The sequence below is a fragment of the Melanostigma gelatinosum genome (genome assembly GCF_949748355.1).
Source record: "Melanostigma gelatinosum genome assembly, chromosome: 22".
Taxonomy (NCBI): Eukaryota; Metazoa; Chordata; class Actinopteri; order Perciformes; family Zoarcidae; genus Melanostigma; species Melanostigma gelatinosum.
In genome coordinates, this window is record NC_136655.1 from 12,198,067 (window position 1) to 12,223,596 (window position 25,530).

Sequence of the window (25,530 nt, forward strand, 5' to 3'; positions counted from 1 at the left end):
GTGTGTGTGTGTGTGGGCTCACACTGGATGCTCTTCTTTCACAGTGAAATATGTCTGAATAATGTGATTTGAACAGCTGCAGGTGCTTTTTATTTACTGTGGGATTCAAATCAATACAGGTTCATTTCCATGTGAAACGGCCTCGGGGGAGATTCAGAAAAAACAGATTTACTGTATGCTTTGGATTTATATTTTCGGTGTTATATTCCCGTTGTTGTTTTGCCATTAGTTGGTGCATTGGAGGCCTTTTGCTGTGCATTTCATTGTTCATACTTCTTAATGAGATCATTAGATAAATATGGACATCATTAGGAGCAAGAATATTTTCCTGACATTCAACCTGCAATACAATTATGAAAAAACACACTTAATTTGCATTCTTTTAACAGCCACGTGTAAAAAATTAAAATATAAAATAAACTCAAAGAATTGCTGGGAGAGGGTGTGGCTGAGATAGGACAGAAACAAGGAAAGAGGAAAGAGATATGGTGTGGGTGGCCGTGACACCGCGGCTTGCTCTCCTAATGCACTGCGGTCATGTGGTCTGTCATCCGCGGAACCTCGGTCACGTCAGCCGGAACATGAAATGTACTGCTCGTCTATTCGTGGTGCTACGGTACGGGTGCTTGGATAGCCCAAAAAGCCCGGAAATAGACCTATATTTCATCAATAATTTGCCCAATTTGTTAAAAAAACAACGTTATTTTGTACATTATATGAAATCCAACAATAAAAAAACCTGAAATTACACTGCTGTATCATCTTTCATTGACAAAGGGTTCGAAATTGTAATATTGCCTAATAATAATCTTTGATCTGTAAAAAAAACCGTTTCCTTCAATGGTCAGCTAAACATTCCGTTGGAGTTCTGTTCATGATGACCCCATGTCCAATGTAATGTAATTTTACTGTACAATCTTTGAGAAAATTTAAGGGAAAGTCAACTCAAATGACATTTTGACATTCATAATATTTGACATTTTATAAAAATGAATCCTTAAGAGGTTATGTCAATATTTCACTGGATTATTGTTCATGACGACCCTCACTATGTACATGAATATTGTCATGAAATATTACTGTACAGTCTTTGAGAAAAGTAAAGGCAAAGTCAACTCAAATGACATTTTGATATTCATCATTTCCCCATATTTGACATTTTATAAAAATGAATCCGTAAGAGGTTATGTCAATATTTCACTGGATTATTGTTAAAGACGACCCTCACTATGTACATGAATATTGTCATGAAATATTACTGTACAGTTTTTGAGAAAAGTAGATGTAAATTCAGCTCAAATGACATTTTGATATTCAAAATATCCCTATATTTGACATTTTATAAAACATAATCCTTAAGAGGATATGTCAATATTTACTTAAGAGGATCCTCTTAAGGATTCATTTTAATAAAATGTCAAATATGGGGAAATTATGAATGTCAAAATATCATTTGAGTTGACTTTGCCTTTACTTTTCTCAAAACCTGTATCGTAATATTGCATTACATTTCACATGGAGATACATGGGGTCATCATAACATAACATAACTCCAACGGAAATTTTATCTAACCAATGAAGGAAATGTTTTTTTAGAGACAAAGTTGATTATTAGGTAATATTGTAATTTTCGAACCTTTTTTCAATCAAACATCATACAGCAGTGTAATTTCAGATTTTATTATTGTTATATTTCACTTAATGACGTTGTTTTTGACTTGTTATATCAAATTGGACAAATTATTGATGAAATATAGTGTTGGCGCTATTTATTTGATATTGTAGTTTGTTATGTCATTTATAAGTAGTATTGTTTAATTATTGTAGATGTTTCATATATTAAGATTCTTTTTCTCTTTAATAGTAATTTGTTTAGTTATATTATTTTTGGGGTAATTACTGTGGGCACCTGTTGCTATTTAAACGAGGAGAAAGATAGGACCAGCATGCACCGGGGTGGGCGGATAGTTTTTACCAGCTGCACAGGACAGGAGAGACATCACGACAGGAGTTTTGTTAATTAGTTTGTTTGCTTGATTTATTTGCTTTATTTAATAAATACACCAAAATGGAATCCTGCTTGGACATTTTACTCTCTTCTGGCTGCGTAAGGATACCGACCACGGTGCATCAGTGGCGTTTGATTATTATTTGTTTAAGTTTGATTTAGCCGAAAAATGGCCACTACATATAGGTCTATTTCGGGGCTTTTTGGCTATCCAAGCACCCGTACCGTAGCACCTCGAATAGACGAGCATTACATTTCAAGTGCCGGCTGACGTGACCGAGGTTCCGCGGATGACGGACCACATGACCGCAGTCCTAATGCGGCTACGGAAATCAACCTCGTCCCCTCTCGGGCGGGTCTCTGGTTATCAAGCACAACAGATTGGGAGGAACCCAGTTTTTTTTATATGCCCGGTAAAAAGCGCTTCACCTTTAAATTAGAGGGCAGCGCCTTTGAAGGAATTTCATTCACCGAGGCAGGTTTTGATTTTTCTTTTTGCGTGGAGGGGACAAACGAAACCCGTGGGAGATGAACAGCAAAGCGGGAGTGTGATTGACAGTGAGAGATATAGCTGGTATTGTGAGAGCCACAGTGAAGGGGGGCGGGGTCAACAGTTTGCTCTCGTGCAGCCCACAAAAGGAAGCTCTCCACATTGAGTGATCTGCTTTCATTCGCTCAATGTAAGTGCAGGTCAGCATCAATTGTGTGGGAAGTGGCGGGGGCCGTTGAAGCAGGAGAGCTCTCCAGTTGAACCCTGGCTAGTGGAGAGTAAATGAGGACTATTGTAGTTCTGTGGTGAGGACATGGAGAGAGACAGAGGGACGTTTTTGCACTGGTTTCCCTACATTACTGTACAATTTACTGTACCCCGTCAGATCTGGTTCAGTTTTGCAAGATAGACCAGCAGCTGTGTGGTCGAGGGAACATCTGTTAATAATATGGCTGAGGTTACATGTATAGGGTTTGCATTTCCAATCTGATCGCTGTGGTCCACACTGCAATATCTTGACTGTCGGATGAGTTGCCATGACATTTTTTTTTGAAGACGTTCACTTATGCTCTTGAAACTAAAATAGCTGCAAAATGAATGACATCCCCCTCAGTTTCAACTGTACTTTATGTCTGGTTTTAGTTCGAAATTGTTCGTTTAAAAACATCCTACAAATATGAAATATCCCTTCTTCCCTTTTTACGTCGCCATTTCTTTATCAAATGAAATACTTTCTACATTAAAGAGAAGAAATATACTACATTGTTCATGAAACATGTAAACCCTGTGAACATGCAAACACATTAGTGGGGAATGTGCTGTTTGGGTCCTTGAATATCGACCCGTGAGGATAAGCGATCATGATAACACTGGCTTGTGGTTGTGTGTAATAATTACGCAGCAATTTATTGGTTGCACATGGCTTCATGTTTTATGCATGTTCAGGGATTAGCTGAATTATTGTGGAGTATCAACTTTGTGTGTGTGCCTGTACTGTGTTTGCACACACACAGTGCTTCTAGTTGAGATGTAGGAGCAATACAGTGTTACAAGGCAAGCAGTGTGCTAAACCGATCCTAAATGGCTCAAATGGGTTTGTTTTTTTTCACAGATAATCGATATAATTGTAGGAATTTCTCACAATTCGCTTATTTATTGCAAATTATTTTGAGATGCATGAAACAGGCCTTGTTTTTGGTTGATTGACATGCTTGTGTGACATGTACACAAATTGTAGACGTCGGTGTCCGCTCACCATGAAGGCTCTGTGGAAAGAGGCTGAGCCGGTGTTGCTCTGATGCTGCAGTCAGGAGGCAACAACGGGAAGGCCGTCTGTCTTTCTGTCTGTTACACTCTGTGCGTGTCTCAGTGTGCGACCGTTCATTATTGCCCCCCACCCACCCATGTGGACGTGGTGTGTGTGTGTGTGTGTGTGTGTGTGTGTGTAAGAAGGCTATATTTAGAGACGTGGCTGGTTAGCCGGCAAACACACTGAGTAATACTGAGATGCGTCATTTTGAGATCCTATGACTCTATGATCAAAACAAAATGCGTACACACACCCAAACACACTGATGGCCTGTAGCAAACTTACTTGTGTTCTAACAGGAAATTCTCCAGTTGTATTCTTACAACTTAAAAAAAACCATTATGTATTAAAACAGGACACATTCAGTGAAATAAGGAGGTGTTCTGTTCCTGAACAACTCAGAGCAACACACTTCAACATACCGTATAGGTCTCAATGTCCACATAATGTGACCATCCTCCTTTATCCCTTCACATCCATCATACTGTCGTTCTTTTCTTCGCCAGCGGAGGGTCTCCCTTCCAATTAATTAATTTGGATGCTTATCCTCAAAGCACAGAGAGAGAGGGAGCAGAGAGAGAGAGAGAGATTTATTAGTGTTTCTACAAGCCCTAATAATAATAATGTTCGTAATCTCCTCTCAGACTAAGTATGTGGCAGAGAAACTGAATGTGTGGCACAGCAAGAGATTACCAACAGCAGATACAATGGGGAAGTACTCTGGGTTTTTTGTTAGTTTGTACAGGGAGCCTGCGTCCAAATCTTGTAGACCTCAAAGGTGCACTTCAGTTATTTGGTGTCACACGTCCATGAAGTTGAGGGACTTACAAGAGTCAGATCCACACAAAAATTGTCAAAATGTAAACAGTAGAAGCATAACAAAAATCCATACTGTGAGTCACAATAGGTTAAGGACGTAAAACACTAGATCCTACACATCCCATGATGCCATATGACCCACTCCTGCCAGGTAACAAGAACATCTTTCAAACTTCGCACCTGCTGCTACACCTGATGACATCATCAGGGGCCCTAATAGGCTTTATCCGGCCGTGGAAGAAGGGGCGAGGAGTGTTCGTGCCAACAACCCACATTGAACTGAACTGAATCAAACTGAATTGAACTGACGTGAATGAGGGTATTGAGGGCAGGGGAACACACACAGGAAAGACTTTTCACCACGGATTTCTTTCCATTTTTTTCTTGATGATTGTATCATTGTCATCACTTCCATGCCAGTTCATCTGAAGCACTGCATTTTAAATGAGCTGAGCTGAAGTCAACTGAACTGAATTGAAAAGAGTGGGAGAAGGACAGAAAGAGGGGAAGGAGATGGCAGAGAGAAGGAGAGAAACTCACATTCACACAGAGAGAGAGAGAGAGAGAGAGAAGGAGAGAGAAGGAGAAATGTGACATCACATCTCCCAGCCTCTCTCTCCCTCCCTCTCTCTCCCTCTCTCTCCCTCTCTCTCGCTCTCTCTCGCTCTCCCTCTCTCGCTCCCTCTCGCTCGCTCTCTCTCGCTCCCTCTCGCTCTCTCTCTCTCTCTCTCTCTCTCTCTCTCTCCCTCTCTCCCTCTCGCTCCCTCTCTCTCTCTCACTCTCTCTCGCTCCCTCTCGCTCGCTCTCTCTCGCTCCCTCTCGCTCTCTCTCTCTCTCTCTCTCTCTCTCTCTCTCTCCCTCCCTCCCTCTCTCTCTCTCTCTCTCTCTCTCTCTCTCTCTCTCTCGCTCCCTCTCGCTCCTTCTCTCTCTCGCTCCCTCTCGCTCCTTCTCTCTCTCGCTCCCTCTCGCTCCTTCTCTCTCTCGCTCCCTCCCTCTCTCTCCCTCTCTCTCTCTCTCTCTCTCTCTCTCTCTCTCTCCCTCCCTCTCTCTCTCTCTCTCTCTCTCTCTCTCTCTCCCTCTCTCTCTCTCTCGCTCTCTCTCTCTCGCTGGCACCTTTGCTCCACTTCTCGCCGAGGAGGCGCACACACACACACTCAGTTCCTTGTTATCCCGCTGCCGCTCATAAAAAAGGGGGCTGGATCACAAACGAAGAGGAAAAGGAAAACATTTTATTTTTCACAGGATGAACAGTTTCCCGACCATGGCGTCGATAGGCGACTTCGACCCACTCAACGCGTCTATTCCTGCGACCAAAGTTGAAATCACGGTGTCCTGCAGGTAAGGGAATGCGTCTTAACTCTTGTCAGGGGTTGCGGAAAAACACCGAGCTGCGGACGCAGCTGGAAGTCACCTGTACTCCAACTCCGTCCAAGTTTGTGTTTAGTTCCCGTTTAGCGTCTCTTATATCGACCCCGACGACGTAAACAGCTATTTATGTCGCGTCAACGTTACATTGTCGCAGTATTACTGCACTTTCCCGACTCGTAGTAGCGCCAGCGTAATTAAACAGAAGTGTGGTGCCACTTTGTCCACTTCAACGCAGTTAAAACGAACTAGTTCGGATTGATAACATATGTCACATACAACACGTAGCAAGGGTGTAATATGTGAATACTACCGGGAATTCTGTAACGTTTAAACCCGGCAAGCTCCGCTCAAAGTCACTTGTGCTAGCGACGCGTGCATGTTTACACTGACGCTATGGGAACAATTGTGTTGTATGACTATTACAAACACTGTCGGGTACACGGTCATGCGTTGAGACGATGTAGTGGTGCAGTAGGAACAGTAGGATAAGGTATAAACTGATTTAATTTTAAAAGGGCACTGTTAAAAAAGGGCGCCAGTGTGTCTGTAAAGTGCACGAGGGTGCTAATGAGTTATTACTAATTATTCAGGCATACTGTTTCATACTGTGTCTGCGTTTCCGACGGTCTTGTCGTCGCTGGTTGGTGACCTGTCAATCATTTTGGCGCACAGAAAAGCACGTAAAGGGTTGTTACAATCATTACATGCTGGCTATATGGTGTGTGCGTGTGTGTGTGTGTGTGTGTGGACACGCGAGTGACAGAAAGCAGGAGGACGAGGCCGGTGTGTGCTTAACCCTCTTTTAGAGTGAGGTCTTATACTCTGTCATTCATTTTCCTCTCTGAATACAAGCGGGGTGAGACATGCAGAGAGAGAGACAGTGTGTGTGTGTGTGTGTGTGTGTTATTTTGTGCCTGGCTGCTGACCCACGGTATAGGCTACAGGCTGTGTTTGCTTTCACAGCCACGTTTTGTGAGAGGAGCCCCCCCCCCCCCCCCCCCAGTATGGGAATTCAATTAAACAAGTCACCTCCATCAAATGAAAGAGGTCACATCAGCTGTTGTGTTTTTTATTATCATCTTGCCACAGAGAGGTTGTTTAATACACATTTGAATGCTTATGATGAGAAAAAAGAAGAAGCTGTTAAAAGAGAAGAGTTGACATTTATAGCGTCACACCCCTGAAGCTGTCCGTGTAAAATAGGTTGCAGTGTGTATGGGAGTTCCTCTGTGTTGATAAATGAACTGACCGATGACACCGTGCATTGTGCCTGGATATATCTGATGATATGCAGATATGTCTCCCCTGCAGTTATGCAAGTGTTGAACAGAAGTATTATGGTAAAACTTTACCTGAATCTAGGAAAAATGCGTTGAGACGCCTTTGCATGTTGACGCGGTGCTCCCCTACCGTCAGTGTGTTTTCGTGGTTTTGTTTGTTGTTGCTTGTTTCTCTTCTTTTTTCCCAATCAAACATGATCTCTCAGAATGATATTTCAAGAGTTGAGACATTATGGCAATGTGTTGCCGTCAACACAATCCTTTTTTTTTTTTTGGAACATGGGGTATCTGCCCTACCAGGTGAGTTACCTGGGTGCACAACACACGCTCACTGCTGGAATATCATTAATTGGAATTGACTTTAAACACGCTCCATGAATCCATCTATCCCTTTGATTTACATTAACATGGTTTAATTAGAGTGCTTTACAATTAAGGCCATGAATCAAATGTCAGTGTTCTAATTTTGGCGTTAGTTAACTACACGATAGTATATTTTGGCACTGACAGTGACACTATTCAAAACCCAACCCTCAGGTGAGGTTACACCACTAGTATAGGAGGTGAGGACACAGTTTCCTGAGTCCCATGAGGTTTTATCAGCATCTCCTTAGTAACACAGAGGCAATGTCATCTTCCAGCAGAATAAATGAACATGTTAGGCAGTGTTAGCTAATGCCTGAGTCACCCAGCCCCCCTCCGGGGAAGGGGGGGGGGGGCGTATTGGTGGCTATTATCCTCCCACCGCCCACCTGAGGTAGAGCAGGAATGCCATGGTAACGGCCAGGTGTGTGTGTGTTGGTGTGTGGGTGTATAACGTTGTGTGTTTCTGCATGTTTCAAGTGGATACAAAGGGCAGTGTACCATATCACCATGGTTATGACTTTTTTTCAAAGTTTCCCACTGCGTGTGTGTGAGTGTGTGTGTGTGTAGGGGGGAGTGGGGAGGGGGGTGTTAGAGTGAGAAATCTCACCGAGGAGACAATGGCTGAAGTGAAAGCAGTATGGATGAATTGGTCAGACAATTTTGGATTTTTAAATGTGTGTGATGTGGCTGCAGTGATTGGCCACTGCCATTCACAGGTGAGTGAGAAACAAAAAATGTTCAGGCAACAGGTCACATGTGTTGAGTCTGAGTGCATCTTGTGGAAAGGCGTGCAACAATCTGCAATGAGGATATTGGCTTCTTTCCAATGCAGATTAGCATTCTGGAAACTCTCCTTGAGTGCATTCTGGTTTGAAGATGTTGACACCTGTTTCAGGGAAATAACTAAAACAGGCAATTTGCCAACAAATGACATCATCTTTTATTTTGATATGCATGCTTATTAAGCCTCTTTAAGACACTGAATGGCTGGTTGAGAGAGACTTTGGAGCACACGCTCTCATTTGAAGTCGCTCTGTGATTGCCGTGTGGCCGGTGGTGACTTAACCCCTTGCAGTCATATTGACAGATCCTCGGCTCTCAGCCTGCATCTCCGGCTAATTCCGATAATGCTCCGGTGCTGCGGGGGATATGAAGTCGGAGCTCGGGCTCAGACGGTGAGCTGCAGACATTTCTGCCGATCGATGGGAGAGCCCCCCGAGGTATCGGCTGCGATCGATGCGCCGCCGACTCCCGCCCCGCACAAAGGCACACACATGCATGAGAGTGTGTTCACACATGCGGCGGGGGCCCCCACACATGCGCGCAAACTATTCCTCACCCTCACTCGCAACAGTCGCAGAAGAATAAATGAGTCCCTGATGCACTTCCGGGGGGACTCTGCTGTGAGCCGCCTCGAGTCCAAGTATTCCATTATGTCATTGATCGGGCCGGCACGCCGGTTGTTACTTCTCATATTTCATGCTTAGAATATTGTTTTGCCATTTTAGGAAGGTTTGTTTGTAGAGTCTCAAATTACTATTGCGAAATAATGCATATACATTTGTATTGATCTGCACAATGGGGCTGATACCTTTCTGTCATTGCTTCTTGGGTATATATATATATATATATATATATATATATATATATATATATATATACGGTTCGGTACGCATGACGAACCGAATACGTTTGAATAAAAAAAAATGTACGCGTATCGTTACACCCCTAGTAACAATACAAGATGTAAGCAAGCTGTAAGTAACAATACTACATAACATTAAGGAGCAGTTTTTGTTTTTTATGCTTATGTGTTGCTAAGAAGACACCCCAGAAGATGGGTCACTCAGGTATAGTTCCATCATTGTTCAAAGTCAAAGAATAACTTCATGATGTTAGTTGTAATGAATAAATATATTTTAAAATCAAGTACATTTCTCTGGCATTTATAGTTTTCTACTGTACCGAAACGTACCGAACCGTGGCTCCACTGTATCGTACCGAACCCAACCATGAGTTTTGTGAACCGTTACACCCCTTATTTATATATATATATATATATATATATATATATATATATATATATATATATATATATATATATATATATATATATATCTTTCCTATTATCTGGAGGAGAAGGGCAGAAGAAAAGCGCAGCACTGTTTTGGTAGCGGCTATAGCGTGCATTAGCATCAAATGCTAGGTGAGCTAGATGGTGTTGTGCACTCATTTATTCATGAAATATATTTAAATGAGAAATTTGCCAGTATTTGATTTTATTTTTTTCCAGGCAATTTTTTTGCACAGCTGCTCATGTTTACACAGTATTCTAACTTTTGAAAATTTTGATAAACAAAGAAGAACAACATCTATATAACATTTATATTCTTAAAAGAGGTGGCCCCCATTGAAAACATTTTTTTTGTAATTTTTCATATCAGTACTGAAACTCTCGTATCAACACCAGCATAGTTGCAAACAATAATGACAGATAAGAAAACGGACCCCAACTCTTCGTTGCTAACACTTCTGGGTACACTGCGGCCGTGTTCTCCGTCTGAAGTCAGACTGAAAGAGGATGTTAGCTGACACATTTGTATTCAGAAAGGAAATTGCCCCATGGTAATGCGGATCACAAAACCAACCAGCCACTCAATAGATTACTGTTGTTGTTGTTGTTGTTGTTTTGGGGGGGCTGGCCACTTGAATATTTCACCAGCATTTGGCTGTTTGCTAATCTCCAACCGTGGATCCTAAAAAAGACGTGTTATGTTAGTGGTGGAATGCTTCACATTAGGTTGTTTCTTTAGTCTTCAGCTCATCTCTTTCTCCTACCAGCGTGACGGAAGAGCGAGAATAACAATAACAAGCTTGACGAATGACCCTGAGAGAGATAAAAAGAGGGACTGGTTTTATGATCAAAACTGTTTTTCCCCCACAATGTCTTGCTTGAAGCATCTTCTCTCTCTCTCTTTCTCTCTCTCTCTCTTTCTCTCTCTCTCTTTCTCTCTCTCACTGTCAGCAAACATTGGAACTGTTGACAGTAATAACTGTCCTCCTCTTCTGTCTACCTTCCCTCTGCTGAGCGATGGAAAGAATACAAGCCATTTCTTTCCTGTATCCAATGTTGCCACAACATAGTGGTTGTAAATGAAAACCAGAGAGAGAGCGAGAGAGCGAGAGAGAGAGAGAGGTTAACCATGTGTGTGTTCTTACAACCTGCTAGATACACGGTCTTGAATATAACCATCTGAATGAAAGTCAAGATATATTATTTCCCCATATTAATAAATCTTAATTGTCATATACCTATACTGCTTTGTCCGTGTCTATACAAAGGGTTCCTGGTTCGGAAATATCAAAAGAGGCCAAATTTGAAAACGAGGTCATATTTGTGCAGGCCTGAAGGCTGGGACACGCGACTGCTGTGATCCGAATAAATTCACTCCAAAAAAATGTGTCACCGTGTCGACTTCAAAACACTAGCAGTCCTGCGGCTTCAGGTATTTCCTGTCATGCAAAATACGAGTTAAAATACCGATTACATGAGAGCCGTTTCAGACTAATCTCTTGGGACAACTTCATGTTTTTCCTCATTGATTGAGTCCAATAATTGATGACAGTTTGATGCGGGCACGTCACAAGATGTCTGGTCTACTAATAGACAAAGTCCAGAGCGGTGGTTTTAAATCGCGTATCTATTCGTACACCTCGGGGGAAGCACAGGTGAGAGTTTACTCAACAGCGGGACTGATCTAAACTCCACACAAAGGCCGGATTACTGGCTTCCCACACAGAGCACGAGGTAATCATATGCTCCTCATGGTGTTCAAGAGGTCCCCATTCTTCCTCCTGGTGGAAAACCTGGCCTTTGTCTAGGTTTGAGCCGGCGGTGCGTGTTGGCACATACTGATGGTTTGAATCGGGAGAAAGGCTGTAGCACGCGTCACCTCTCGTTCCTCTTTCATTCTGACTGTCAAACTACTAAAAACATGTGAACAAACCTTTTTATGATTGCATTATATGATCTTCTACTACCAGTAGTTCTCCAAAATCCATATTAACGCGGCCGATGAATAATTCATGTTAATGAGATGAAAATAATCGGGCTTGAAAACCCAGCTGTCTTAATCAGGGAATGTTGAACACCTGTGATGCCAGCCAGGTGAATGCAATTAACTGTGTATTGGGACTAAGCAGCAGCAGCACTCTGGCTCCAGACAACCAATATTAAGGGAACATTGTGACTGTACTGTTGGAAAATCTCTGACGAGAATGAGGTCCATTTCAACCTGTTTGTGGTATTTCTAAAAAGCTTTGTTTGCTAAAGGAATTAGTTTTTCTCTAAGAGCACAGTTGTACTTTCCGTGAAATCCAGCATGGTAGCCATTAGCAACACCAACAGCTCTGCCCAAGCCAGTGCTCAATGCAGGTTGCAGTCCACCATGGGTTGTTAAGGCCAGTAGTATAGGTTTCCCCGGGCTGGGTCGCGGGGGGGGCAGCAGGCTAAGGAGGGTGTTCCAGACGCCCCTCTTCCAGCAACACTTTCCATCTCCTCCTGGGGAACCCCGCATTGTTCCCAGGCCAGACGAGATAATCTCTCTGCCGGTCGTCTGAGCTCCTCTCCTCATCTCTACGGCTGAGCCCGGCCGCCCCACACGGAAGCTCATTTCGGCCGCTTGCATCCGCAATCTCGTTCTTTCGGTCACTTTGTGACGGCTCGGCTCCCTGTTCACCACAACGCCCGTAGCACTGCTGACGCAAAACCGTATAAGTTATATATAAGTTGATGGACAAAATGATCAGCATGCATTGTAATCCATGTATCGTTGTAATGTTGACATTACAAGTAATATCCCACCACCCTGAGCACTGAGGTCCAGTTCCAGTCCCAAAGTCTTTCCGCAAAAGAAGAAAAACATATAGATTTTCCCATTGACTGCCATGCATTTTTTGCCTAAAAGCCTAGACATTTTAGTCTTATCTCATATAGAAGCGTAGCTATTTTAGTGGAGTTTCAGTCAATGAAAACGGTCTATACACCCCCACAGCCCCCTGACTGCTCATTGTGTGCTGCTGGTGTTGTCCTGATATGGTGCACACAGCACAGGACACCAAACTGCTCCATTGAAAACCGACTATAATAGTTTGATTTTGGTCAAGTTTATTCTTATTAAAACTACATTTTAGTCTCGTCTCGCTGGTCTCTGTTGGTGTTTAATGACGTCATGGACGATAAGGTGGTTGTTGAACATGTCTGGTCCTAGTTTTCGTTAACACTGCGATGTGTAAACGGTGATTTGGTTAAATCTAACGGTGGGAAACGGACGGGGCGACGGCTGAAAATGAGGTTGGATAAATGAGGTCGTGTAAGGCTGGATCTCACGAAAACAGATGCAGACTTTGGACAAGTGAGCCAAGATTCAAGGAAAAGCTTGGTGGCATTTCAGAATTTATTTGGACTCCAGGCCATTGCTGTAATTATGAACGCATTCTTAGTCATCTTGAAAAACGATCCCTCGGAAAAAAGCTTATAGACGTTGTGTTCCCCTGCTGTGTGGTGTTTGATTTATCAGTGATCCTCACGAGCCACTGCTAGCGGCAAAGTATTTAGTGTCAAGGTATTTTTTTTTGAAGCGAACGTAAAGCTAAGATGAGACTCTTCGTCTGATGCCCGAGGGCCACATGCTCTGAATTGTATCCCGTTGGCCCCTGTGGACTTCACACCATTGATTTTATTGATTCCCGTTTTAAAACTCTCCGGTGCCATTCCTCGTGTGAAGCAACGACAGAAAACCTTTATATTTTGCTCCGGCTCTTTAGGAGCTGAACCACTTACCCCGCCCTTCAACCCTTTAACATCACGAGTCACGTGCGACCGGCTATCCATTTTCAGGTCGCTCACTCCCCCACTCCGTCTATGGGAAGTGATTGCGTTGACCTTTGTGGCCCCATAGAACTGGCATAATGGCTGTCTCATTGAAGACGCCGCTGACAACCATCACTTTGAAGGGAAGACGGGGTCGCCCGCTGTGCGCCGGTTCAATGCCAGCCCCGAAAGCACAGAAGGATGAGTGAGAGTGTTTTTTTCTTCCCCTCGTGTGTTTACATGTGCTTCTGAGCAGCAGGGAGCGCAAATGACTTTTGGATGAGAGCGCAGCGGTGCCGGCAATCAGCGAGACAAAGCTATATCGAAGAAACTCTTTCTGAGCTGCCACAAATTGGCGGCATTGTCCTCCCGACCGCCTTGCTGGACCTCGGCCTCTGGGTGAGGCAGAGCGTGTTTCCGGCTGCTGTCGGACTGCGTTTGTGCGCATTGGTGAGAGTTTTTGTGTGCGTTCTGTAATCAGGTTTAACTTCTAGTCGGGTCAGTTAAGATTTATGCACTCGGAGGGAATTACTATCGACCTCCTCCCTTGTGTTATTCTCCCACTGAATCTGCTTTTCTCCAGAAGTCAGCAGACCCCACGCGCACTTTGTCCCAACGTGTGTGTGTGTGTGTGTGTGTTAAATTGCACTGTAACCGCACGTCTTTGGAGAACGCACACAGTGGCACACTGCCTCCCCTCCATGCATCAGGCTGTACAGCTGCAGTGAGAAAATGGATTGATAAAGATCTGATGGAGAGGGAGAGTGAGTCACCTGTCAAGGTCCACACACACACACACACACACACACACACACACACACACACACCCACCCCAGGTGTGTACCACTCTACTACTACATGCAGAAACAATAAATGGAGGGGTAGTAGGTGTGCACGCTGACCTTACTCTCAAGGGGAGACGGCTGTGGTGTTATTTTAAAATGCAGGTGATAAAACATGGACTCAAGGACACGCACCTAAAAAGCTGCTCTCTCAAAGGCAAGCTGACCTCAGTCAAAAATGGATGGTTGCAAATAAGAGACTTTCCAGTCCCTCGCCCTGAACGTTTTTGGAGTTGATTTCCTATTGAATTCGCAGCACAAGAGATAGTTTTGTGTAGAGAGCAGACGTTCTGTCTAGGGCGTTTTCTGTGAATACATTCCTGGGGTATAAGTGAGCACTGTACCTGTGGACCTCTGGGCCCGACAGGCGGTAAAGGTTCTGCTCCACGGGCCGTCGGAGAATGTGCTTGAGTCCTAATCGCAAATTAATTCATCAATAACTCTCACGGTGTCCAGCAGGAAGCCAGAGGGAGCGATTCGGGGACTGCGTTACGGGCTGACACATACATGACACATGCATATAGCGCACGCAGTGTGTGCACACATGCAATTCAAATAATTTAAACACACACACACACATTTGTGCTGTTGTGCCTCCCATCAGTCAGCCGGTGACATTTTCAGCACAAGCGGCACGCGCACAGAAAAATCCCGTTTGATACTCGTGACATTTTTTCTCCACTCTGATGAAGCCACAATAAAACAAATCAAAACATCTCTGCCTGCCTAATTCGATTCTTGTTTTTTTGACATTTCGGGTGTGATAATCTGGATATAGAATGCATGTGATCAGGGATTCTTCCTCTGCCTGTTTTTTTTTTTTTTTTTTTTTAGCGAGCTCTCGTATCGTCGGCGCGACACAGATTGAAACTATTCGACAAGTGAGATTACTTGACGCGCAGTAAATCACCCCCACAGCTCCCGTTCACAGCCAGAGAGAGGCGGGTACAGAGGGGGAGAGGGTGCTGGCCTAATGAAGTCATCTCCATCCCGGTCACATCGCACGGAGGCTGTTCAAATTCCTCCAGGGACGCTGCCTCCCCGTCTGTCTCACCCCGCCCCCTCTCTCTATCATGTAGAAGCCCCCAGCCTCGGCCTGCACATCCAAGCATGTCCGTGTATTTCTCTCACACGCACACGCATGCACTCCAACCTCCTGTTGAAAGCATCGTACAAAGACCCCACAGCGCACGTGCAACAGCGGAGAAGGGAGATATGGAGGTTGATACAGTACGAGGGGAGCCAGAGACAACCCCCCCCCCCCTTTCCTCTTGCCTCGTCGTCGCCTGTGGTGACCTCATCGACACAAACACGCACGCGCGCTTACGCATTCACGCTGTCCGTCATCCTGTAGCACAATTCATACAGACAGACACAAACCACACACACACACACTTCACACAGATTGTCACACACATGCACGGCTACTGAATACATTGTAGTACAAGCATATATACTGTATGACAAGAATTCTAGAAACGTATTAGACAAACCACCTCTTTGGGTGATTATCTCGGCCTCGGTCCGTCTCTTTGTGTCTGTAAAGCAGCTGAGACGGTTGTCGTTTGTCCCCGTTGAGCAGTTGCAAGCATCCGAAAGGCCAGTGACGTGTTGACGGAGGGAACTACAGGCGAGGTGGACTAAACTGCAGTGAGAGCGCTGACAAAGGCATTTAAGGTAGAAGGCCACTCGCACAGACGTGTGGCTGTGTGTCGTCCATGGCTTATGCGTATTCTGTTGCACATGTCTGTGTGTAAAATAGATAGTCGGGTGGCATATTTCAGCGTGTGTGTGTGCGTGTGTGTGCATGCGTGCGTGTGTGTGTGCGTGCGCTGACATGTTCTCTTGGCTCTCCCAGCCCTTGTCAAAAAGAATTAGGGCAGCGCTTTTAGAGAAGCAGAGAGAGAATACAAGCTGCTGATGCTTCCCTTCAGTGTGTGTGTGTGCGCATGTGTGTGTGTGTGAGAGAGAGATTGAGGGGGGGGGGGTCGTCAGCAGCAAATTGGATAGATCAGTGAAAATAAAAAAGCGGCGGGAAAGAAGTGATGGAGAAAGAGATGGGAGGAAGAAGGAGGAGAGAATGCAGGTACCTGTAGCACTGTGCTCAGCGACCTGAACATCTGAGCATGCCCAGTCGTCTCCTCTCGCTCCACATGTTTCTAAGAATATTCCAGGCCTGTTGCTAAGCACGTTGACGCACACACACAAACACACACACACACACACACACACACACACACACACACACACACACACACACACACACACACACACACAGAGTCCTGCGGTGGTGCATGTGATGCAGAGAAGTGCACGAAAGGCCAAGAGAATAGCAGCTTTTGTTTGAATGTAAATGCACACCAATGTCTTTGATAAAAGAAGCATCCCGACTGGAAAACACTTAAATTGAAGTCAGAATGTTTGAAGTGTGACATTAAAAGGTATCATTAAAAAGATATCATCAGAGGAATAATGTTTTTTTTAAACAGACGTTTCTCTTTTCTCACTCTAATGATTCGTCCGTTACGTACGTTGCATAATATATGAGGGTGCGTTAGACCGCCGTAACAAGCCCTCAAAGCTCCATTTAACCCTATTGTTGGTATTAACATTAAAGGAGAGGACTCCCAGTGACGTGGAAGGCTTTCTTGTACTGTCGGGCCCCCTCAGCATCAACACTGAAGCTTTTTGCAGCTTTTAGCTGCTTTCAGCTCGCTGTGGTTTTGCGGATCGGAAGGTCTGCGCCTCAGAGGGCAAAAAAACCCCGTTTCTCAGAGTCGACTCCTCTTTTGTCTCCTGAGAAAATTTGTCATATTTCCTCTTTTGAAATCACTCTATTCCATGTATTTTTTCCCTCAAACTTTCAGAGGTCACAAATGAAGATCATTGTCAGCTGGACAGCAAAGGGATCGTCGACGGTTCACAGAGGAAGCTCGGGGAACAGACGTCTATATTATATATTCCAATTCCCACAGACCTCTGACTGCCATGTCCTGCACGAAAAAAGGCACTTGAGACGATCGTGATCTTTCTTCTGCTGGTGTTTGCCATCGCACATGGACTCTAATTTACAGATCATGTCACCTCAGCAGAAATAGTCTCATTATCTTGCACCCAGCGTTATCTATATAGCCTTTGCTGTCTTTATCTGCTTCACTGAGTAGATGCACCCATGGTTTATTTGATCTGAAATACTGGACCTGCCAGGTAGCTCCGTGTGGCTCTCTGCGTGTACCTACATGTGTGTGAATGTATGTAGTTCAGTGAGACGGCGGGTAGTCTCCACAGAGCCTATTCAGGTCACGGTCAGAGAGAGAGAGTCAAACAGAAGACAGGAGTTAATGCTCCCCCCCCCCCCCCCCACCGAGAAGAGGACAGAACAGGAGACGAGTAGACTCGTTGGAAACACTGCAGTAATAGAGAGGAGTAATGATGTAAAAGCAGGGGAGAACATCTCGAGCTCAAGCTGAGACGGAGGATGTCTGAGGGAGCACGAGGTGAAGCGGAACAAACGAGATGAAGAGACGAGCTCCATCAAACAGCTGGGGCAGAAATACCAGAGCAGAGTAATCAGACTACATCTTTGGATGAACGCCAGCCCTTCCAATAAAGGATACCTGGTTCAGTTATGATGCTGGAGCTCCTATACTGCAACTTGAGTGAAACATCAGTTTTGATGGTATTGGCATGCATTTAAAAGTGTACTAATACGAGCTATTGGTCATTTCAAGTAACCCAAGGCAGCTGCTGCCTCTGTCTTCCACAGAACAAGCAATTTGGTGTGCTGTCGCATCCCTTTACTCACACAGTTAGCAATGTTTGAAGGCTTATTGTTTACAGAACTGAACTCAAATATGATGAAATGATGCGCACTCTAATCTTTTGTTCAAGGAAAAGTGCAGTCGTCACACATCTGAGGGGTCGATGGACAAATTTGTATTCATTATTCGTATACTTTTCTCCAATCTTTGCTTTTTTTAGGGGGTAATATTGGATAATTTGACCGCTTTTGGCCTCAATTATTTAAATCAAGCCATTTTTGAGGTTGGGAGGCCACATAGCTCTTTAGTAAATGTGCTAACAACTGACGGACTTGTGAAAGGTGAAAAGAGGCCCAACCCAAAACACTCTCAAGGGGTCACAAACAAAAGTGGTTGGGATCCATCAGCTTAATATTTAACAACAATAACAATCTGAAAGGGCTGTAAAATAAATGTAGTGGAGTACAATTGCATCTCTCTGAGATGTAGTGGAGAGTTCCTATAAAGTTGCATTAAATGGGACCTTTAAAATTGAGTCGACTTAGTTACTTTCCACCAATAACTCTAAACTAACGAACTAATTACAGCTGTCTGAGAATGAGTGAGAAGAACCCATTAAAGGAATAATTCTCGCATTTACCTCTGCTTTTAACCCTAACCTCCTCTCCTCTTCCTCCCCTCTCCTCTCTTCTCCGCTCCTCTCTCCTCTCTCCTCCTCTCTTCTCATCTCCTCTCCACACACCTCCAGTTGGCTAAAAACCCAATTTGCTTTTGCCGTGCTGGAGAGGCTTGTGAGGGTACCCGGGGGAGTTTTGCTTTTGTGTCGTCAGGTAACACACTGCCAGGGACACGGCATCTGTTGTCCAAAAAGTCACAGATGTATTCATTAATACGAAAATAGGATGGGGAAATGATAGAGGGGTAGACTGTAGATGAGAGACAGAGAGAGAGGGAAGAGGAGAGAGGAGGTGGGGGAGTGTGTGTGTGTGTGTGTGTGTGTGTGTTGGGTGGGGGGGGGGTAGAGAGAGGAGAGGGAAGGGGTAAAAAGGTGAGCGCCACAAATGCCACAGCACTGATGGAATCCCTGCTCGTCGGGTGGAAAAAAACACACAACTGTCAGTCAAGTGGCCCCAATTGGCTGTCAGTAGTTGCCATGGTTACCGTCCTCATTCCGCTGTTATCGCGCGGCTCTCCCCAGCGAGCAAACGCACAAAGGTGTGTCTTCCGTCTCCGAGTCGTCATATAAAGATGCTGCCTCACCATCTCTCTGTCTTTTAGTCCCTGTTTACTTTTCATCATTTGAAACTCTCTCAGAGGGAGATTGAGAATGCAAATTAGCGTAACGGAGTGCCTGTGTGTGTGTGTGTGTGTGTGTGTGTGTGTGTGTGTGTGTTTGTGTGTGTGTCTTTACCGCCCATCTGGTGTCAGATTTCACTTCCTGTCGCTGTGATTGACGGCTGTCGGGGGAACTGCGTACGAGGCATGGCCTGGATGCCAGGGAACTGTACCGGTATATAGGCTGCCCACAGCGAGGAGAAAAAAGTCTGGTCTGACAGTAACGTAGACGCTTTGATCAGATCTGAGGTCAGCACCGTCGTATCTACTCGTGACTTAGTGTGTCGGCGATGCCGGCATATTACTTTGCTTGTTCTTTAAGATGTAGGAGAAAAGTTGGTTAAAACTGTGACGTGAATAGTGATTCCCTTTGCAGACGGTGGCAGACTTCTCATGAGTTTATTGTTTTCAAAACAACGCCATCATGGCATTTACAGACGATCTGTTGGTTTGTTTATGTTAAGAAGGAGGAGAACAAGGGCTTTGACCGCAGAGTGATGAAATGCATTAACCCTGAAGATGATCGGGTTTGATGGCTTTGTCACATGAACTGTATGTTGGTGATTCAGATCTCATTTTTGATTAAATGTGCGGTATATAGGTTCTACCGCGGAACATGATCTAATCTGCCACAAATGTATGACATGACGAAAACCCCAAACCCAAACGAACCAACAAGGTAAACCTGCAGTGCAGCGAAATAGATTTAAAGGACAAAAAGACAACAGCTTAACTGAACTAATCATTTCCCGTCACACACTCATGTGACCACTGCTGACTGCCTCTCAGTGTGCAGGTATTTATGGCTCCGACATTGTAATAATCACCTAATGCGTCATCCGTGGTCTGTTTTTTCTCGCTAATTGCCTTAAAAGCTGCACAGGTGAAAGCTTGGAAAGGCATATATATATGTATATATATATAACAGATTGTCATAGGCTGCATGTCCGCATTCTTTTTTTCTTTTCTTTTGTCATCACAGCGTCGACAAACACGCCTATTGCCCAGCATCTGTCATTGATTTGATTTATTTAAAAGGACAATGAACCGTGTAGAGGCTGACTGAGTCACCTAAGAAGTTTGATCGTGTTATTTGCACTGGGTCTCACTCAGAGGTGGTTCGAGATTAGAAAGAGAGATGAAGACAAGAGGGGGGGGAGAAAAATGAAGAAAATTAATTAATCTCTCGTGCGGTGTGTGCACCACCAATAGTGAGCGAGCCAGCAGAAAGGCCAAAGGTGGTGTTTCTGTGGGGAGGGCTGACGGAGAGAGAAAGTGGCTGCGTCTAAACACACCAAAGCAGAGCACCTCTGGGAAATATATTGAAGAAATCAATATTTTCTGACACGAACGAGTCTTCTGCTTTGCCATTCCCATGCTGGTCGTCAGAGCTGATTGGTTGATTTATATATTCATCTTTTTGTCTTTTATTTGACCAAAAAAGGCATATATTCAAAATCACACATTACTGGTGTGAGAATATAGTTTTTGGGAAACTCTCGGCTAAAAATACTACCACACTATTTTAGCGTGGTACTTTTTTTTTTTTCTTCCCACAGACCTCTCTGTGACTCGGATGGCAGCTTTGAGCTTTCCGCTGCCTGCCTCTGCATGAACGGAGGAGAGAAAGAGAGAGCGAGAGCCATGACTCATTCACATTATCCTCTGAAGTGGAAATCCTGAAAATGTGTCTCACTCTCACGCACACAACATACACACTTACACACACACACACACAGAAACACACAGCTGGTGTGCAGGGGGAGCCCAGGAGCCCATTCGGAGTGCCACCATGTGTGATGTGCTTCCAGCAGCAGCCGGTCAGAGAGCGTGGAGCCTCACATTTCCTCTCGAAGGGAGAAAGTGTATTTTAACTTATTTTCCCAAACTGTACCTTTTCAGGCACCTTTTCAGCGGGCTCTGCACTCGTCTTTTAAATTCAACTTGATTCCGCTGTCGCTAGGCAACAGCATCCCACACCTGTTGGACCAATTAAGTAATGTCTGACAAAGATAATGCCAAGTCACATGAGTTTACCATGCTGGTTTGCACAGCTTTAGCCATCAGTCAGGCTAAGCTTCAAAGTGCGTAAACGGGAGTATGAACGGAAAGGTTTTAGCACATCTAAACTGGATTATTGTGTCCATCTGTGGTTTTTGGTTGCTGAAGACTCATTACAGCAGGCAACCACCTACAGGTGATGTTGAGTCCGTAGCCCACCCGCTGTGCATCTTTGCATTATGGGAGGAAACACCGTAGTGACCTGGAACATGTAACCTGAGCCAAAATGCAACAAACAACGGCTTAAAATGCTTACAAAGTTTTGTCTAGACGTGACGGTGTTTTTTTTTTTAAGGACACGAGGGAGAGACAGAGAAGGAAATGCCGTACAGCAGGTGGTGTTGATGCTTTCACGCGAGGAAGAGTGAGAGGTATAGAGATAACCGACAGTGAGCCGAGGAGCAGAAAATGACTGCAGCCAGAGAGGCTGTCACTGAAAACCAGCTCGCTGCCTGCGCTCTCTCCAGGTTTTGGTGGCTTTGTCTGACGGCTTTTCACAATCCCCGGGATTCAAAGGATGACTGGATTCACCCACATTTCCATGTCTCCTCCGCTAACCCGGAAACACCAGTGCACCTTGTTAAATGGATGAAAGGCCAGATCGGGTAGAGGAGATCTTAATTGTTGCCGAGGCCCTTAACACTCGAGTGATTTAACCTCATTGACGAGTTAGCGATCCCAATCTCTCCTCTCCTCTCTGGACCACTAGGTGCCATCATCATCACCACCACCACCGTCATTCATCTCATTATTCACAAATCTGAATTAATGAAAAGGTTTTATGCCACTTTCACATCAGGCCGTTTAGTTTCCTTCCTCTTCTTGGGGAACATAAATTCGTCACGGTTTCCTTGAAGTCCATCTCTGCTGAAAGCTAAGACGCAGTATCCCACCGTAGAGAGCGTCATCTTAGACGTAGTGTCTTTCAAACATGAAATTTAGGAGCCATAAAAATCGGAGGTGCACGTGGAGCCTGGACATGAAGCTCAGTTTGTCTCCTCGTGTCGGGTTTAACCGAAAAAACAACTCGCTGCGGGAATCGAGATGATGTGGAGAGAAAGCTCCTCGTGGCTAATGCTGCGGTACATCCAGGATTTCAGATATTTTTTATCTTTTGTGTATTCTCACACCTCGGACAAGAGTTTCACAGAATTACTGTAAACAGAGCGTGATGCTATCGTGCCGACTCGTTGCCAAAAGAGTACATAAATAGTCAGTGTGTTAAAAACGCATTCAGTGCCATGTTTGGACATGTTTTCTTTTCCCCTCTCACACAAGGAACCTGTGTTTGTGACTGCTTTCCCCCTTTGTGTGTCCACAGAAACCTGCTGGACAGGGACACCTTCTCCAAATCAGACCCAAGTAAGACCCACCACCTGTCTTGTTGTGTGTTTATATCAGTGCATGGCTGTTAGATGGGATAGCAGAAGATCGTGGCTCTTTATCGTTGCCCAAAATCACAAAAGGAGAAGGTAAGGATGGACAAGAGGGGCAAGAAGGAAGGTTTAAAAAAGTGAAGAACAAGTGTCAAAGAAGCAACTAAGGGATGGAGCAATGAATGGACCAACAGAAGGTCTTTTGTTTTGCTATATGAAGTTGTGAGTCACTCCTTGTGTGTGTGTTAGGTGTTGTTTTTTTCACTAAATGCGTGAGAAGGGCTGGAGGCGAGTCTGACTAATGCATGAGGCCAAATTAAGAGGCTTCTCTCTATAGATTCACAGAATCGTTGGTAGTTCTCCTCCTCTCCTCTCCCAGCAGCTTAAAATCATTCCAATAATGCCGTTAGTGGAAGGGCAGTGAGCTAAAGGACGACTCTGACCTTTTGGGATATCAGCTTATTCGCTCGCTGAAGAGTCAGATGAGAAGATCAATAGCACTCTCCTGTACGCCAGAGCTGTTGGCTTTCACATCAGGAACACGGGCCCGGATCAGAGAACACTAGACCCTAAAGAGGGTGAACACTGTGTACCGCACCCGGGCTCTATTCAACGCAAGTAGCAGTCAGCGGGTAGGGGACGCGCCAATCTCACCCTCTGACCAGCAGGGACAATCAATGATGAAGATGGGAGGCGGGTGAAAGGGTCGTTCTTCACGTTATTGTCTCCTAAATATAAAGACTAGTCGGAATAATGCAAAGGTCAGCTTCATTGTCTGGGATCTGTTTGGCTGTGATGGCGCACATCTGAAAACTCAGCTTTATCTGTAAGTGAACTGATAAATTAGCTTCTACATAACACAACAAGTAGCGTTGTACTTTCCTATACTTCGTATCCAGCACATTACTTTCTTTGCTCTAATAAGGATTTGTCCCCAAATGTTGGACTATTCCTTTAATAGAGTTTTGTGGTGTGTTCAGTGGTTTGTAAATGTTATAAGTCAAAAAAATAAGATAATATCATCATTATTATGGAGAAGATATTTGTCGTATTGAGGTGTTTATTTGAGATTATGATGTCAGGATGACTTTCAGTGGTACTGACCCACCACACACACACACACACACACACTGCTTTTGCAGAACTTAGTACGTCAGCACATTCACAGAAGCATGGGATAAAAAGGACTGAAGGTGATGGTGATGATGACAGTGATGAACCCGATGACGAGGATGACAGTGATTCACATGATGAGGATGATGAGGATGATGTGGAGGAGGAGGCAGCTCAGGCTTTACCCATACATTGACTCTTTCGCTGAGTAGCACTTGTTGTTATGCTGAGCATGGCGACTTCGGTCTCCTTATGTGAACCAGCCCGACAGGAGTAAAGAGCAAGGAGGTGGAAGGTATGAGGAAAGAAAAAAAAGAGAAGGTCTGAGACACTGTAAATATAGAGATCCCTTGGATCTGTCACTCGCTGGTGGAAAAACAACCTTCAAATGTAAAGAGCAGTGATCCAAAAAGAAAAGCAAGACGTTTGGTACAAGTGGGATAGAGACGACCCTTCAAGATATAAGCCGCAAAACCATGAAGAAGTTTTCTTTTCTATTGTTGGTTTAAATCTGTCTGTTCCCTAAAATATAGTTTCTATCAGACCCCAGAAATAAGAAGGAAGATCTGTGTGTGTGTGTGTGTGTGTGTGTGTGTGTGTGTGTGTGTGTGTGTGTGTGTGTGTGTGTGTGCACGCCCAGTGATATGTCACTTATCGGAGAAGAACATCAAAGGGCCTCCTGAAATGAAGTGTATGATGAGTGAGCTCAGTAATTTGCCTTTTAGTGAATTGTCTCGTTTGGGGGAAATTGCATAATGTGCTGTAATGATGTCTTTCACCATCTGAAGACGGGGAATATGTTTGGGCTTCATGAATACAACTATTAGGTGCTTTTGATGTGCTTTCGTTGTTTCTAATTCATGCATTTATGGCTTGTTAGTCATGCTCTAATGGAGGCAATAAATACCGTGACATTTGAGTTTGTTTATTTATTTACTTGGTGTTTTCATGAGTGATGTTCCTTTATGCTTCCCTTAGTTATCCTAGCCGCCAGTCAGAAATATATATGTCATGAAGAAGAATCCTATTGCGCTAATAGGCAGTTAGTTGTTAGGTCCAGTATATGCACAATTGAGAAAGTTTTGAGGACTTTTAGCATGCACAGTTAATGATCTTTAATGTCACGTGTGTCTGTTCTTCACAGTTTGTGTTCTCTACGCACAAGGCATGGGCAACAAGGAGTGGAGAGAGGTGAGAACTACAGAGAAGGAGTATGTATCACAGTATGTCGCCTCACCAGTCTTCAACCAAAATGCGTCATTTCAGCACAAACAGAGACAACAACAGACCCCACTGTTGCTTCTCTGCAGCCTTTACATTCTATTCACTCATCAGTTGGCTAGCTACGGTACAACAAGAGGCTACAGCTATGCTAGCAGTTCCGTAAGGCTGCGCTTGTGCACGGCGGCGCTTTGAGGTAAATGCTAATGTCGCCGCGCTAACATCCTGAGGGGTCATTCCTACGCTCCCAGGCTCCTCATTGGTCGGGGCAAAACTGTCTCGCTTGCAAATTTGAGGTCATAGATTTGA

The 25,530-nt window shown here is 44.4% G+C and overlaps 1 protein-coding gene across 1 annotated transcript in view; it reads left to right on the forward strand.

Moving 5' to 3' along the window:
• Positions 1-5,781: 5,781 nt before the first annotated feature.
• LOC306795997 (copine-8) overlaps positions 5,782-25,530 on the forward strand; it is a gene marked incomplete at its 3' end in the record, with an annotated part of 70,661 nt that continues 50,912 nt past the window's right edge. Inside the window, exons 1-3 of the mRNA XM_079294757.1 lie at positions 5,782-5,964; positions 22,833-22,873; positions 25,145-25,191. Of these exons, the coding sequence (XP_079150883.1) occupies positions 5,870-5,964; positions 22,833-22,873; positions 25,145-25,191 (183 nt within the window). The 5' untranslated portion in view covers positions 5,782-5,869. The remainder of the gene's footprint in view (positions 5,965-22,832; positions 22,874-25,144; positions 25,192-25,530) is intronic.